The sequence below is a fragment of the Oncorhynchus mykiss genome, chromosome 18, assembly GCF_057628025.1.
Source record: "Oncorhynchus mykiss isolate SJ-2025 chromosome 18, ASM5762802v1, whole genome shotgun sequence".
Taxonomy (NCBI): domain Eukaryota; kingdom Metazoa; phylum Chordata; class Actinopteri; order Salmoniformes; family Salmonidae; genus Oncorhynchus; species Oncorhynchus mykiss.
This window is the reverse complement of record NC_143039.1, coordinates 14757510-14773570: the sequence shown is the minus strand read 5'-3', so window position 1 is coordinate 14773570 and position 16061 is coordinate 14757510. Positions and strand designations below refer to the sequence as shown.

The following is a 16061-nucleotide window of genomic DNA, read 5'->3' as shown; positions in this document are numbered from 1 at the left end:
GATGTGAGGGGTAGTGAGAATGGCTGGATGTGAGGGGTAGTGAGAATGACTGGATGTGAGGGGTAGTGAGAATGACTGGATGTGAGGGGTATTGAGAATGGCTGGATGTGAGGGGTAGTGAGAATGGCTGGATGTGAGGGGTAGTGAGAATGGCTGGATGTGAGGGGTAGTGAGAATGGCTGGATGTGAGGGGTAGTGAGAATGGCTGGATGTGAGGGGTATTGAGAATGGCTGGATGTGAGGGGTGTTGAGAATGGCTGGATGTGAGGTGTAGTGAGAATGGCTGGATGTGAGGGGTAGTGAGAATGGCTGGATGTGAGGGGTAGTGAGAATGGCTGGATGTGAGGGGTAGTGAGAATGGCTGGATGTGAGGGGTGTTGAGAATGGCTGGATGTGAGGGGTATTGAGAATGGCTGGATGTGAGGGGTAGTGAGAATGGCTGGATGTGAGGGGTAGTGAGAATGGCTGGATGTGAGGGGTGTTGAGAATGGCTGGATGTGAGGGGTGTTGAGAATGGCTGGATGTGAGGGGTGTTGAGAATGGCTGGATGTGAGGGGTGTTGAGAATGGCTGGATGTGAGGGGTAGTGAGAATGGCTGGATGTGAGGGGTAGTGAGAATGGCTGGATGTGAGGGGTGTTGAGAATGGCTGGATGTGAGGGGTAGTGAGAATGACTGGATGTGAGGGGTAGTGAGAATGGCTGGATGTGAGGGGTAGTGAGAATGGCTGGATGTGAGGGGTGTTGAGATGAGACCTGATGAAGGAGTAGTGAGAATGACTGGATGTGAGGGGTGTTGAGATGAGACCTGATGAAGGAGTAGTCTCCGGACACGTGGAACAGAGCAGGCGGGTCACAGTATGTCTCATCTCTGGGTAAGGGCTCCACTACACCGACCATATCCCTCCTGGTAACAGAGTTAGCATCAATAGTTAGCATTGTGATGTCCCTATAGTGTATTGCGAAACCAACTATGAGGTAAAAACACTAAACCTCCACTAGAGCTGCTTCTTTACATTGATATACAACACTGATATATTGTTTATGATTCTTTATCTCCCATCAGCTAAAGCTAAATCAACTGTGACCTATGACAAGCGGAAGAAGCTCCAGAAGAGGTCCTTCCTTACTTCATCTCCCACCAGCGCTGCATCCACTGGTCCTTGGGGATGGTCCCCAGGAAGACCTGCCACCTCCACTCCTCCAGCATGTAGGTGAAAGGCAGGGTGGCCACGATGGTCAGGGCCTGCTTCATCAGGAAGTTGATCTCAGTCTCTGCGTTGGAGCGGGAGGAAGAGGAATAAGTGCTGTTTGAGAGAGGGTACATCTAGAATGCTGACACTGTATAGAAAACAGAGTGTAGTGGTCTCTGGTCAAAGAGTAGGGCACTTCTCGGGTGTTATCCGAGACAGGGAGTCACTAGAGGAGCCATTTTGATGAAACAACGTGAAACAAAACCTACAACACTCAGTGTCAATTATCCCCATCAGATATACATGTAGATCTGCTCATACCTGCCCTGGCCTTGGCCCTGAATCTGTCCTGACCCTGTCCCTGACCCTGGCCCTGTCCCTGACCCTGTCCCTGGCCCTGTCCCTGTCTCTGACCCTGTCCCTGTCCCTGGCCCTGACCCTGGCCCTGTCCCTGACCCTGGCCCTGTTCTGACCCTGGCCCTGTTCTGACCCTGGCCCTGGCCCTGGCCCTGTCCCTGACCCTGTCCCTGGCCTTGGCCCTGGCCCTGGCCCTGGCCCTGTCCTGTCCCTGACCCTGACCCTGTCTCTGACCCTGTCCCTGTCCCTGACCCTGACCCTGGCTCTGTCCAGACCCTGTCCCTGTCCTGACCCTGTCCCTGTCCCTGACCCTGTCCCTGACCCTGGCTCTGTCCTGACCCTGTCCCTGTCCCTGTCCCTGTCCCTGACCCTGTCCCTGTCCCTGTCCCTGTCCCTGTCCCTGACCCTGACCCTGTCCCTGTCCCTGTCCCTGTCCCTGACCCTGTCCCTGTCCCTGTCCCTGTCCCTGTCCCTGACCCTGTCCCTGTCCCTGTCCCTGTCCCTGACCCTGACCCTGTTCCTGACCCTGATTCTGTTCAGGTGTAACTCAGGTATTCCATAGACCAGCTATAACAACAACAACAACTGTTGTCTAACTGTTATCCTCAGATCTAGATCTGCTTCTACCACTACCTGCCCCTACCCCTTACTCAGGTGTCACCTTTATCCTCTACGAAGTCGCCTGGTAGGAGTCCCAGGGCCTTCAGGTGTTTGGGGGTGGCAGCGGACAGGGACATGATCTCCCCCACGGCCTCGTGGAAGCCCTCGTTAGCCCCGTCTCTCAGCAGGTAGGACAGGTTCCTGTAGGCCATCTGGTACTGGTTGTGTCCCATCTCATGGTGCGCTGTCAGGAAGTGGTCCATGTTCACCTCCGTACACATCTTGATCCTGGAAATGGGGGAAATTTAAGAAGTAGACAAAGTCAGGGAAGTACAGTATAATACAGTATAATAGGGTATAATACATTATAAAACAGTATAATACAGAATAATACAATATAATACAGTATAATGCATTATAATACATATAATACAGTATATAATACAGTATATAATACAGTATAATACAGTATAATACAGTAATACAGTATATAATACAGTATAATACAGTATAATACAGTATATAATACAGTATAATACAGTATATAATACAGTATAATACAGTATAATACAGTATATAATACAGTACAATACCGTATAATACAGTATATAATACAGTACAATACCGTATAATAAGTTCATATTTATGATGAATATTTAATCATTACAATTGATGCTGAGTGTAAGGAGGTATAGCCTACAAAATCAGATCAACTCCATCCGATGTAATTCTACATGTGTGTACAGCATTTTGAAAAGCAGTTCAACGTGCTGTGGATTTTTACCTTGATGACTTATGTTTCACAACAGAATTCCTTCATATCTTTATGACATGCTGCTGTGACTAACAGGAACTGAATTCTATATCAGTAGTTAGTGCCTGCAATCTCTCTGTCCCTCCCTAAGGCTCTACTAACTGCGTGTCCAGGGATAAATACAGTACGGACATGATTCCTGTTACCTGAAGTCCTCTCTGTCCCTCCCTGAGGCTCTACTTACTGCGTGTCCAGGGATAAATACAGTACGGACATGATTCCTGTTACCTGAAGTCCTCTCTGTCCCTCCGTAAGGCTCTACTTACTGCGTGTCCAGGGATAAATACAGTACGGACATGATTCCTGTTACCTGAAGTCCTCTCTGTCCCTCCGTAAGGCTTGTCACTCTGCATGTCCTGGGCTAAATACAGTACGGACATGATTCCTGTTACCTGAAGTCCTCTCTGTCCCTCCCTAAGGCTCTACTTACTGCGTGTCCAGGGATAAATACAGGACGGACATGATTCCTGTTACCTGAAGTCCTCTCTGTCCCTCCCTAAGGCTCTACTTACTGCGTGTCCAGGGATAAACACAGTACGGACATGATTCCTGTTACCTGAAGTCCTCTCTGTCCCTAAGGCTTGTCACTCTGCATGTCCAGGGCTAAATACAGTACGGACATGATTCCTGTTACCTGAAGTCCTCTCTGTCCCTCCGTAAGGCTTGTCACTCTGCATGTCCAGGGATAAATACAGTACGGACATGATTCCTGTTACCTGAAGTCCTCTCTGTCCCTCAATAAGGCTCTACTTACTGTGTATCCAGGGATAAATACAGTACGGACATGATTCCTGTTACCTGAAGTCCTCTCTGTCCCTCCGTAAGGCTTGTCACTCTGCATATCCTGGGCTAAGTAAAGGGAGAGGGGATACCTAGTTTGTTGTACAACTGAATGCATTCAACTGAAACGTGTCTTCAGCATTTAACCCAACCCCTCTGAATCAGAGAGGAGCGGAGGGCCGACCTTAATCGCCGTCCACGTCATCAACACCCGGGAAGCAGTTGTTGTCGGAGGTTAAGTGCCTTGCTCAAAGGCAGAACAGCAGAGTTTTCCACCTTGCCTGCTCAGGGAGTCAAACCAGCAACCTTTTGGTTACTGGCCCAATGCCCTTACCTGCTAGATTAGTTAAATGCAGGATGAATACGATTCCTGTTACCTGAAGTCCTCTCTGTTCCCCATGTCCCAGGCTGTAGGGTGGCACACTACCTTCCTGCCATCAGTAGGTTTCTCCAGCATAGAGTCCTTCCAGAAGTTGTCGAACATCTTGTATAGACCCACCGACATGAAAAACTTCTCTGCTTCTTGGAACAGTCTGTCCTTAGGCCATTTCTGGGAAATAGAGAAAAGGTGTTTAACTCACAGGGTATTTTAGGAGGTAAGAATTGAAAGTAACAGAAGTCACTATTAAAGTCACACTTGTTTCCTTCAGATCCACGATTCCTAGTCTACAATTTTCAACGTTTATGTTGGATACGTACAATAGCAGATTGATGATTCATGATTCATGATTTATTTTCACTCAACCTGTGCGATCATAGCTTCCGTCACATCAATGTCGGTTTTCTCTGGAAAAGGGGTTGAGATGGGGTAAAGACCTGTCCAAAACCTTCCCCACATGTCACCTGAAAAAGGTAATGAGAGAGAGAGAGAGAGAGAGAGAGAGAGAGAGAGAGAGAGAGAGAGAGAGAGAGAGAGAGAGAGAGAGAGACAGAGAGAGAGAGAGAGAGAGGAGAGAGAGAGAGAGAGAGAGAGAGAGAGAGAGAGAGACAGAGAGAGAGAAGACCTTCATAAACTGACTCAGTCATGTTCCAGCAGTGTTGGAGCGAAAGCTGAGCCCTGTCCAGTGACCTTACCCAGTAGATGTGCGGGTAGGCCCCCCTCTGGGTGGATGTGTTCAGGGTGTTTGGCCTGCAGCTTAGACCTCACATAGGCATGCAGCTCTTTGTAGAGGGGGAGGATCTGGAAAGACACAATAGAGTTGATGGTGTGCAATAAAATATAAAAACACAATATCTTTGATGTGGCAAGTCCGATTTGCATAATGCAAATAAAGCACACTGGTTGGGGAGTAAAGGATGACATATAACGGATTCCAAACATCTAACTCTAATTCGTTGTGTTACCAGCAAAAATATTGTAATCAGATTACAGATACAGATATGATTACTTCTAGTATTACTTTTACATTTAGAAAGGAAACAAACAAATTATTTGACACGTTTCTGTTTCTCAATGACATTCAAATCAGCATTGGAAAAAAAGGGACACTTTTTTTTATACCGAGGTTAAGACAGTTTCAGGCTGGATATTCGACAGATATTCATTCGCCTGTAGTTTTCCTTACGTCCACCAACAGAAAGTTAGGGACCGTCAACATAGTGACAAATTAAAATTTTCACATTTCAATAGCTCTTTAACCATTACTCCTACAACTTTCAAAACTGATTGTAGATAACCCGATGGCATAGACACACATTGCACACACTTTTTTTTTTGTCCATTTACACCTCGTACTATTTTAAATGATTTATGTACATTTTTGAATTTCAATAGCTCCTTGGTCATGTGACCTACTGACTTCAAACAAGGTTCAGAATGTCCACTGACTACCCTTCTATATTGCACACCCTTTAGTTTGTCCATTTTCATCTCATGTTATTAGATTAAATCTGAAAGCTTTGCAGGCCTTCATTTTACATTGGTCTTAAAAATAAATAAAAATTAAGTTAACAAATGTTCCAGCCTCGCAATAACTATCTTTCACATGGACACTGAAAGATCTGCAAATGGCTGTATGTGGTTTGGATCAAGGACAGGAGAGGTGTTTGAACAGAGGTGCTTAAAACTTCTTCGGGATCAGTGTCCCTTCCGCGGGTCGGTTGAGCTAACGTAGGCTAATGCGATTAGCATTAGGTTGTACGTAACAAGAACATTTCCCAGGACAGCACTGATCCCGAAGATGTTAAAGGAAGGCACACAGGTAGGCCTCATGAAAAACAATGTTTCATATGCTCTTTTTAATCACAGTAATAGGCAGTGATTTGTCAGTCAGAGTGAGCTTGATAACGTGAAAGAATCTTTTTCATAGCATCACTTTCATATACTGTACATTAAGACAAATCCTTCTACGTTGCACGCAGTTTACATAACCTGATAATGACTTGATATTTGAGAGCATTCACAACAAGCCACCTGCAGACAACGTATACAAAATGCAATAGTGCATTTTGAGGGTTTGTTTTTCTGATGAAAATAGTTATTTGATGCATGGCCTACTATTTCTAACTGGGAAAATACATTCCTATGTCTTTTTGTGTGACACCAAAATGTATAACATTCACACCACAACTACACGTTGAAACTACAGTTTTTTTTCCTGTGCAGTGATGAGCTTACATTCTGATAGCTTTGTGTATTGAGTGACGGAAATGTATTGACATAGTGATGAATTAACTTTAATGACATTACAGAAAGCATACAACAACAACAACAACAACAACAACACGGTGAGTTAACAACACATTGGAAACAGAGCGTGTCATGAAACTGGCAAATAAAGACGACAATGGAAAGAGAAATATTGATGATGGCCAGAAACTCAGTCAACACCATCTAGATCCTTACACCAGAGACAGAGGGACAGAAGGTGAGGAAGAGACTCTAGAGGACAGGAAAGATGACATACAAGCACAAAGTGATGAAGAGTACTACGGAGACAGAGGGACAGAAGGTGAGGAAGAGACTCTAGAGGACAGGAAAGATGACATACAAGCACAAAGTGATGAAGAGTACTACGGAGACAGAGGGACAGAAGGTGAGGAAGAGACTCTAGAGGACAGGAAAGATGACATACAAGCACAAAGTGACAAAGAGTACTCCAGGGAGACAGAGGGACAGAACAAGTGAGCCGTGCTAAAAGAATGACCAGACCAGGGGCAAAGTCATTTTCCATTTCTATTAAGATGGACAGGTGGCAGGAAATAAAGCCTTTACCAGGTACCTGAAATCTACACCAGCCACGGACAGACGTGCTGTATTCTGAATGTAATAAGGTCAACCCATGTTGCACCTTGACATTCAAATACAAGCATATCAAAGCTAGTCACAGCCTGAAAAAAGCCTCACCTTACCTCTGTGCTTCGGCACCTTTCAGTCATGTAAGGCCAAATACATGTTTAGACGACAAAAAAGGCCGAGCAAATATAGCAAATATGTCAACATCATGGTATTCAGATTTGGTGAGGTGACACACCAACGAAGTGAGAGAAGATGTAGGCCTGTAAGATATACATTTTTAATTTAGAAAAATGTATGTAATATCTTGTGAGATGAAAATGGACAAACTAAAGGGTGTGCAATATAGAAGGGTAGTCAGTGGACATTCTGAACCTTGTTTGAAGTCATTAAGTCACATGACCAAGGAGCTATTGAAATTCAAATGTAAAAAAAAGTTTGTACTTTGTTTATGCTCCCTAACTAATCCAACTAGGAATACAAAATGCTGCTCACATTTTCACATGTTTATTAGCTTTGGAAAGCGAATCAATGTCCAAATCTGGTGCGCGCAATTTTTCCAACATCATGACACTTATTTGGAGGTCTGTGGCTCAAATGGTTTGAAAGCCATTGAAGTTTGAAAGCGCGAATATCCAACTTTAAACTGTCTTTACCTCGGTCATTTTTATTTGTTCTGCCTGAGCGAGTCTGACCACAAATTAGAGACCACTATGATGACACAACAAATGCGTTTGATGGATCGCAGGAATATGTTTTTGTATGCTACAGTCCAAACTATGTCTTCTGATGGAGTGACTGCTGTCGGCATTCAAAGGTTATCCAACTTCAATAAACGCATGGAGGTCAGGATGACAACAGTGGTGTAGCTCAACGGGCGATATGGACATCACTTATTACTGATATCTAGGCTGCAAACGCATGGATGTGAGTCACACTGCAGCGATCTCATTTAGCTATTTGCGCCTTACGGATTGTGGATGTTGTGAATGTGGGTGGCTGTTCACAAATGTATATGTGTATTTTAACCCAATAATGGTTGAATATAAGAAGTTTAAGCTGCCTATCAATTGTGGTTTTTGTGACAGAACCAAACGGAAGCAAACAGAGCAAAACAATCGTTTCTATTGGACAAATTGAGGTAGGTCCCTCCCCGTTATGTCCAGTTTGCTTCCTTTTAAGAAACGTTTTGCAACAGAATCGGCGTAATGAATATGCCAGTATAAAATGCGTTCTTGCAACCACTTCATAGTGCGGATCCCAGCCTATGGAATAACAGTTTGAGGCAGTTCCTCCCTTCTCAACGCCCCCGTCGTATTTTTCTACATATTGGCAAAAAAATAAAAATAATAATTAAGTGGACCACGAGAAAGCCCAATCAGTCGTCGATGACAACAAAATCATAAACAACAGAGTAGGCTGATTAGTCCTTAGTTATTGGGTTATATTCGGGTAAAACTATTTGACTAATCTATATTTACATATTTCCAAGTCCTATTCTTTAAGATCAAGGGGTATAACATGAATTGGAATGACAGGAATATGACAGACTCTGGTGTTTAATGTAAAAATATAGCCTAATCCTATTATATTCTATACAGTAGTAGAAAGCAACGGGTTAGAAGAAGCCTACATAACCAACCCATTAAGTCAAATTTAACATCCATATATGGCCAGCTATGTAAACTTTAACATGAACTTATCCTGCAGTAGATGTTGTTCAATTGGTAATAATATTTTTTGTCTTCTTCTAATGCCTCTTTAAACAGATTGACGTTAATAAAATGGTTGACGTTTATTGGGATGAGTCTTGTCCTGGAGGCAGAACTGAGCGATTTCAGCTAGATGGGCTATATTCTTAATTTACGGTTACGGTTAGGCATTATGGGTTAGCAGTGTGGTTAAGGTTAGGGTTAGACATTATGGGTTAGCTGTGTGGTTAAGGTTAGGGTTAACATTAGGGTTAGGTTTAAAATCAGATTTGATGACTTTGTGGCTGTGCCAGCTAGTGGCCACTTTGCAGCGCTGCCTTCATAAGAAGATTCATGACGAAAAAACGCTAACCTGTGCTTCTTAAGTGTCTAAAAGTAACTGAAAGGATTCGGATTACGTTATTGAGTTTGGTTAACAGTATAACTTTAGACCGTTCCCTCGCCCATACCCGGGCGCGAACCAGGGACCCTCTGCACACATCAACAACAGTCACCCACGAAGCATCGTTACCCATCGCTCCACAAAAGCCGCGGCCCTTACTACTTCAAGGTCTCAGAGCAAGTGACGTCACCGATTGAAACGCTATTTAGCGCGCACCACCGCTAACTAAACTAGACGTTTCACATCCGTTACACTTGGGTAATCCAAAATGTGCATTACCGATTACAATTTTGGACAGGTAACTAGTAACTGTAACGGATTACATTTAGAAAGTAAAACCCTAACTTGTACAATACAGTAATATATACAATAACAAATGCATCCAATAATACAAAATAGTATCAATAATATTTTATTAAAAGTGTTTTTGCTACATAAAAACAATACATTTCATTTGTATGTGAGAAAAGCTCAGTGTAGTTGAAGCACCACAACAGTCGACAACGTACCTCTTTGTAAATGCGCCTCACATCGGTCATCAGTTGGCCCCTGGCGTAGTTGTATGGGCTGTCATCGATAGTTTCATAGTTGGACCGCCAATAATCTCCGTAGTCCTCATAATCTGTGGCGATAGATATAGTAGTAGTAGTTGGACAGGTTTGTAGTAGTAGTATAGTAGTTGTGCAGTAGTAATATAGTAGTAGTATATTGGTAATATATTATTTGTAGTATAGTAAGATAGTAGTAGTATAGTAGTAATATATTAGTAGTGGTATAGTAATATAGTAGTAGTGTAGTAGTAGTAGTAGTAGTAGTATAGTAGTAATACACTAGCAGTAGTAGTAGTACAGTAGTAGTAGTAGTAGTAGTAGTAATATATTAGTAGTGGTATAGTAATATAGTAGTAGTGTAGTAGTAGTAGTAGTAGTAGTAGTATAGTAGTAATACACTAGCAGTAGTAGTAGTACAGTAGTAGTAGTAGTAGTAGTAGTAGTATAGTAGTAATACACTAGCAGTAGTAGTAGTACAGTAGTAGTAGTAGTAGTAGTAGTAGTATAGTAGTAATACACTAGCAGTAGTAGTAGTACAGTAGTAGTAGTAGTAGTAGTAGTAATATATTAGTAGTGGTATAGTAATATAGTAGTAGTGTAGTAGTAGTAGTAGTAGTAGTAGTAGTATAGTAGTAATACACTAGCAGTAGTAGTAGTACAGTAGTAGTAGTAGTATAGTAGTAATATATTAGTAGTGGTATAGTAATATAGTAGTAGTGTAGTAGTAGTAGTAGTAGTAGTATAGTAGTAATACACTAGCAGTAGTAGTAGTACAGTAGTAGTAGTAGTAGTAGTAGTAATATAGTAGTAGTATATTGGTAATATATTATTTGTAGTATAGTAAGATAGTAGTAGTATAGTAGTAATATATTAGTAGTGGTATATTAATATAGTAGTAGTGTAGTAGTAGTAGTAGTAGTATAGTAGTAATGCACTAGCAGTAGTAGTAGTAGTAGTAGTAATATAGTAGCAGTGTAGTAGTAGTATAGTAGTAATATATTAGTAGTGGTATAGTAATATAGTAGTAGTGTAGTAGTAGTAGTAGTAGTAGTATAGTAGTAATACACTAGCAGTAGTAGTAGTACAGTGGTAGTGGTAGTAGTAATATAGTAGTAGTGTAGTAGTAGTAGTAGTAGTATAGTAGTAATACACTAGCAGTAGTAGTAGTACAGTAGTAGTGGTAGTAGTAATATAGTAGTAGTAGTAATAGTAATATAATAGTAGTAGTAGTAGTAATATAGGAGTAATAGTATTAGTAGTAGTAGTAGTAGTAGTAGTAGTAGTAGTAGTAGTACTAGTATAGTAGTAATAGTAGTAGCAGTAATATAGTAGTAATAGTATTAGTAGTAGTAGTACTAGTATAGTAGTAATAGTAGTAGTAATTATAGCAGTAGTAGTAGTAGGAGTAGCACTATGATACTAGTAGTAGTAGTAGTAGTGTAGTAGTAGTATAGTAGATGCGCAGTAGTAGTATGGTAGTGTACTAATAGTAGTACTCGTAGTAATAATAGCAATATAGTAGTAGTAGTAGTAGCAATATAGTAGTAGTACTCGTAGTAATATTAGCAGTATAGTAGTAGTAGTAGCAATATACTAGTAGTACTCATAGTAATATTAGCAGTATAGTAGTAGTAGTAGTAGTAGTAGTAGTAGCAGTATAGTAGTAGTACTCGTAGTAGTAATAGCAGTATAGTAGTAGTAGTAGCAGTATAGTAGTTGTAGTAGTAGTAGTATAGTAGTAGTAGTAGTAATAGCAGTATAGTAGTAGTAGTAGTAGTAGTAGTAGTAGTAGTAGTAGCAGTATAGTAGTAGTACTCATAGTAGTAATAGCAGTATAGTAGTAGTAGTAGTAGTAGTAGCAGTATATAGTAGTTGTAGTAGTAGCAGTATAGTAGTAGTAGTAGTATTAGTAGGTCTACCATTGAGTTTGGCAGCTTCGTTCTTAAGGTCCACATAGTCTTCATACAGAGGCCTCATCTTCTTCCCTACCTCCACTCTCCAGCCCTCCCATACATGTAGACGCTCATAGTAGTCACTGTCCATGTTGGCCATTATACTCTCCAGCCCTAGACGTTAGACACAGCAGTAAACCAGTTGACAAAAGGCTAGTTCATATTGGAAAGAGAAACTCCAGCACACCAGTATTCTTGTCCATTCCCTTGTATTTTTGTTATTATTTTATGTATCCTCGCATACAGGAATATCATTGAGCTGGGGTTCCTTTTTTCATACACAACATTAAACCACTATCTGACCTCAGATTTCTGAAGCCATCTCCCTCACCAAGACATCCAAGACATCCAAGACATCCAAGACATCCAAGACATCCAAAACATCCAAAACATCCAAGACATCCAAGACATCCAAGACATCCAAGACATCCAAAACATCCAAAACATCCAAGACATCCAAGACATCCAAGACATCCAAGACATCCAAGACATCCAAAACATCCAAAACCTGAAGTGAGGTTTTACAATAAATACTATTCCTTCAAAACTAGGGGAGTTTTTCGCCAGGGTTTTTTGTTGTTGAAGTATCTGACAGAGTGACTAGTAGTCTTGCGATATACAGTTTTTATTCAAGTCTAGGGTCTGCATCCCACTGGTACACAATTTAGTACACTACTTTTTACCCTATATTTTGCTCTACGTTTGACACTACTAAGGCCCTGGTCAAAAGTAGTGCCCTATATAGGGAATAGAGTGCCGTTTGGGACTCAGTCAATGACCTTGGACATCCGTAAAAGGGCAGTCGGTCGTAAAGTCAGGTTGCCACAGCCGAGCTGACAGTTGGTACTTTGTACCCATACCAAATGGCACCCTATTCATTACTTAGTGTCCTACTTTCCCCCAGGGCCATGTGGGACTCTGGCCTTTACCTGGTTCCAAGGTTTGACAGTCTAAGGGGTCTTCTCTCTTGCACACCGTGCCTGTACTGTAGATGGAGCTCATCTCATTCATCACTTTGTTCAGCTGACATGAAGTACAACAACAACAACAACATCAACAACAACATTAACAACAACAACATTAACAACAACAACATTAACAACAACAACATTAACATCAACAACAACATCAACAACAACATTAACAACAACAACATTAACAACAACAACATTAACAACAACAACATTAACAACAACAACATTAACAACAACAACATTAACATCAACAACATCAACAACAACAACATTAACAACAACAACATCAACAACAACATTAACAACAACAACATTAACAACAACAACATTAACAACAACAACATCAACAACAACATTAACAACAACAACATTAACAACAACAACATCAACAACAACATTAACAACAACAACATTAACAACAACAACATCAACAACAACAAAAAGAACAACAAGTTATGCTATGTTGCCTGTTCCCGTGAGTATTTGACTAGCCTGTAATAGAAGAGATGAGGACAGTCAGACTAATAGAAGAGATGAGGACAGTCAGACTAGTAGAAGAGATGAGGACAGTCAGACTAATAGAAGAGATGAGGACAGTCAGGCTAATAGAAGAGATGAGGACAGTCAGGCTAATAGAAGAGATGAGGACAGTCAGACTAATAGAAGAGACGAGGACAGTCAGACTAATAGAAGAGATGAGGACAGTCAGACTAATAGAAGAGATGAGGACAGTCAGACTAATAGAAGAGATGAGGACAGTCAGGCTAATAGAAGAGACGAGGGCAGTCAGGCTAATAGAAGAGACGAGGACAGTCAGACTAATAGAAGAGATGAGGACAGTCAGACTAATAGAAGAGATGAGGACAGTCAGACTAATAGAAGAGATGAGGACAGTCAGACTAATAGAAGAGATGAGGACAGTCAGACTAATAGAGGAGATGAGGACAGTCAGACTAATAGAAGAGATGAGGACAGTCAGACTAATAGAAGAGATGAGGACAGTCAGACTAATAGAAGAGATGAGGACAGTCAGACTAATAGAAGAGATGAGGACAGCCAGACTAATAGAAGAGATGAGGACAGTCAGACTAATAGAAGAGATGAGGACAGTCAGACTAATAGAAGAGATGAGGACAGTCAGACTAATAGAAGAGATGAGGACAGTCAGACTAATAGAAGAGATGAGGACAGTCAGACTAATAGAAGAGATGAGGACAGTCAGACTAATAGAAGAGACGAGGACAGTCAGGCTAATAGAAGAGATGAGGACAGTCAGACTAATAGAAGAGACGAGGACAGTCAGACTAATAGAAGAGATGAGGACAGTCAGACTAATAGAAGAGATGAGGACAGTCAGACTAATAGAAGAGACGAGGACAGTCAGGCTAATAGAAGAGACGAGGACAGTCAGACTAATAGAAGAGATGAGGACAGTCAGACTAATAGAAGAGATGAGGACAGTCAGACTAATAGAAGAGATGAGGACAGTCAGACTAATAGAAGAGATGAGGACAGTCAGACTAATAGAAGAGATGAGGACAGTCAGACTAATAGAATAGATGACGACAGTCAGACTAATAGAAGAGATGAGGACAGTCAGGCTAATAGAAGAGATGAGGACAGTCAGGGTAATAGAAGAGATGAGGACAGTCAGACTAATAGAAGAGATGAGGACAGTCAGACTAATAGAAGAGAGGTAGCAGTGAAAGAATGTGTCTCACATGTGCCGCTTTGTCTGCGGACAAGGCCCCAGAGCCCTTGTCCTGGAGGGAAATCAGCTGGAGTCTGATCAATGGATCACTGATCTGATCGATTGGAAACTTCTCCGACTCCTTGGATACTGTGCTGTAGTATTCTCCCCAGATTGTGCTCTGTACACCCTGAAACCATTAACAAAACATTGACAGAAATTACATTTGATTCATAATATTAACAATACAATACAATAGACCATATCAAATAACTAGTTGTCTGTCTGGAGTTATGTGTTGAGATGTAGCCTACTAATTCAAAATTGACAGCAATATACCATTATTGACATTGTTCAGAACCAGAACCATAGATCCACCGTGTTTCTCAATTCAGTCTTGTGGACCCCCAGCTATAGGCCATAGGAGGTCTCTGAAGATGGCTTTGAAACTCTGCCTTTCATTAGTGCCACTTTAAATCTACCAGAAAACTCACCAGTTTGTCTAAATTCTCCTGGGAAATATCTGTGTTGTACGCCCATGATGCCAGGGAATACTGATACATGAGATGAGTAGCGTTCCCATCAAACTGGTCCAGAAACTCCTGTGCCCTTCTCTCTAAGTCTGACTGTGCTGCCACACAGGCCACAGCAATCAGCCCCACTAGAAGAAGCCTGGTCATAGACATCCTGTATGAATGTCCTCCACGGTCACACTGAGACCGCTTCAGTTTCTTACTCACTCATATCTAACTATAAGAGCTGTCTTCGCCCTTTGGTCAGAGTCATAACTCCAGCGTGTATCTTGTCCTTTATACACCGATGGGTGGATAGAAGGGTACAGTGTACGTCAGAGGGCCAGCTATCGCACGGCAGATGGGCTACTATCTCAAACATAACATTGCCTTTGTTCTACAACTATAACATTGTCTTGAAGTTACTGACAGTTTCTAAGTCTTGCTGTAACTTCTGCGCTGAGACAGTGAACATGTACACGTTTGAGGTGTGTGTGTGTGTGTGTGTGTGTGTGTGTGTGTGTGTGTGTGTGTGTGTGCCAAACCCATCACACTAGAGTAGAGTAGAATAGAACAGAATAGAATAGAACAGAATAAAATAGAACAGAGTAGAGTAGAATAGAATAGAACAGAGTAGAATAGAACAGAGTAGATTAGAATAGAACAGAGTAGAATAGAATAGAATAGAACAGAGTAGAATAGAATAGAGTAGAGTAGAATAGAATAGAACAGAGTAGAGCAGAGTAGAATAGAATAGAACAGAGTAGAGTAGAATAGAATAGAACAGAGTAGAATAGAACAGAGTAGAATAGAATAGAACAGAGTAGAATAGAACAGAGTAGAGTAGAATAGAATAGAACAGAGTAGAGCAGAGTAGAATAGAATAGAACAGAGTAGAGTAGAATAGAATAGAACAGAGTAGAGTAGAATAGAATATAATAAAATAGAACAGAGTAGAATAGAATAGAACAGAGTAGAGTAGAATATAATAGAATAGAACAGAGTAGAGTAGAATAGAATAGAACAGAGTAGAATAGAACAGAGTAGAATAGAACAGAGTAGAATAGAATAGAATAGAACAGAGTAGAGTAGAATAGAACAGAGTAGAATAGAATAGAATAGAACAGAGTAGAGTCGAATAGAATAGAATAGAACAGATTAGAGTAGAACAGAATAGAACAGAGTAGAACAGAGTAGAGTAGAACAGAGTAGAACAGAATAGAATAGAACAAAACAGAGTAGAGTAGAGTAGAATAGAATAGAGTAGAATAGAACAGAGTAGAATAGAGTAGAGTAGAGTAGAACAGAGTAG

The 16061-nt window shown here is 41.3% G+C and overlaps 1 protein-coding gene across 4 annotated transcripts in view; it reads right to left on the bottom strand.

Moving 5' to 3' along the window:
* Positions 1 to 16061, bottom strand: part of ace2 (angiotensin converting enzyme 2) — a 19940-nt gene extending 3879 nt beyond the window's left edge. For 3 of the 4 annotated variants that reach the window (XR_016488278.1, XM_036951559.2, XM_090207270.1), the window contains exons 1-11: positions 14732 to 16061; positions 14269 to 14427; positions 12503 to 12596; positions 11541 to 11687; positions 9580 to 9692; positions 4816 to 4921; positions 4487 to 4584; positions 4119 to 4291; positions 2209 to 2435; positions 1128 to 1272; positions 806 to 904 (exon numbers count right to left, since the gene is read on the bottom strand). Coding sequence is in view for 2 of the 4 variants with exons in the window: in XM_036951559.2 (XP_036807454.2) it covers positions 806 to 904; positions 1128 to 1272; positions 2209 to 2435; positions 4119 to 4291; positions 4487 to 4584; positions 4816 to 4921; positions 9580 to 9692; positions 11541 to 11687; positions 12503 to 12596; positions 14269 to 14427; positions 14732 to 14923 (1553 nt within the window). In the remaining 2 variants the exon portion in view is untranslated. Of the gene's footprint in view, positions 1 to 753; positions 905 to 1127; positions 1273 to 2208; positions 2436 to 4118; positions 4292 to 4486; positions 4585 to 4815; positions 4922 to 9579; positions 9693 to 11540; positions 11688 to 12502; positions 12597 to 14268; positions 14428 to 14731 lie in introns of all 4 variants that reach the window. The other variant, XR_016488279.1, reaches the window with a different exon arrangement.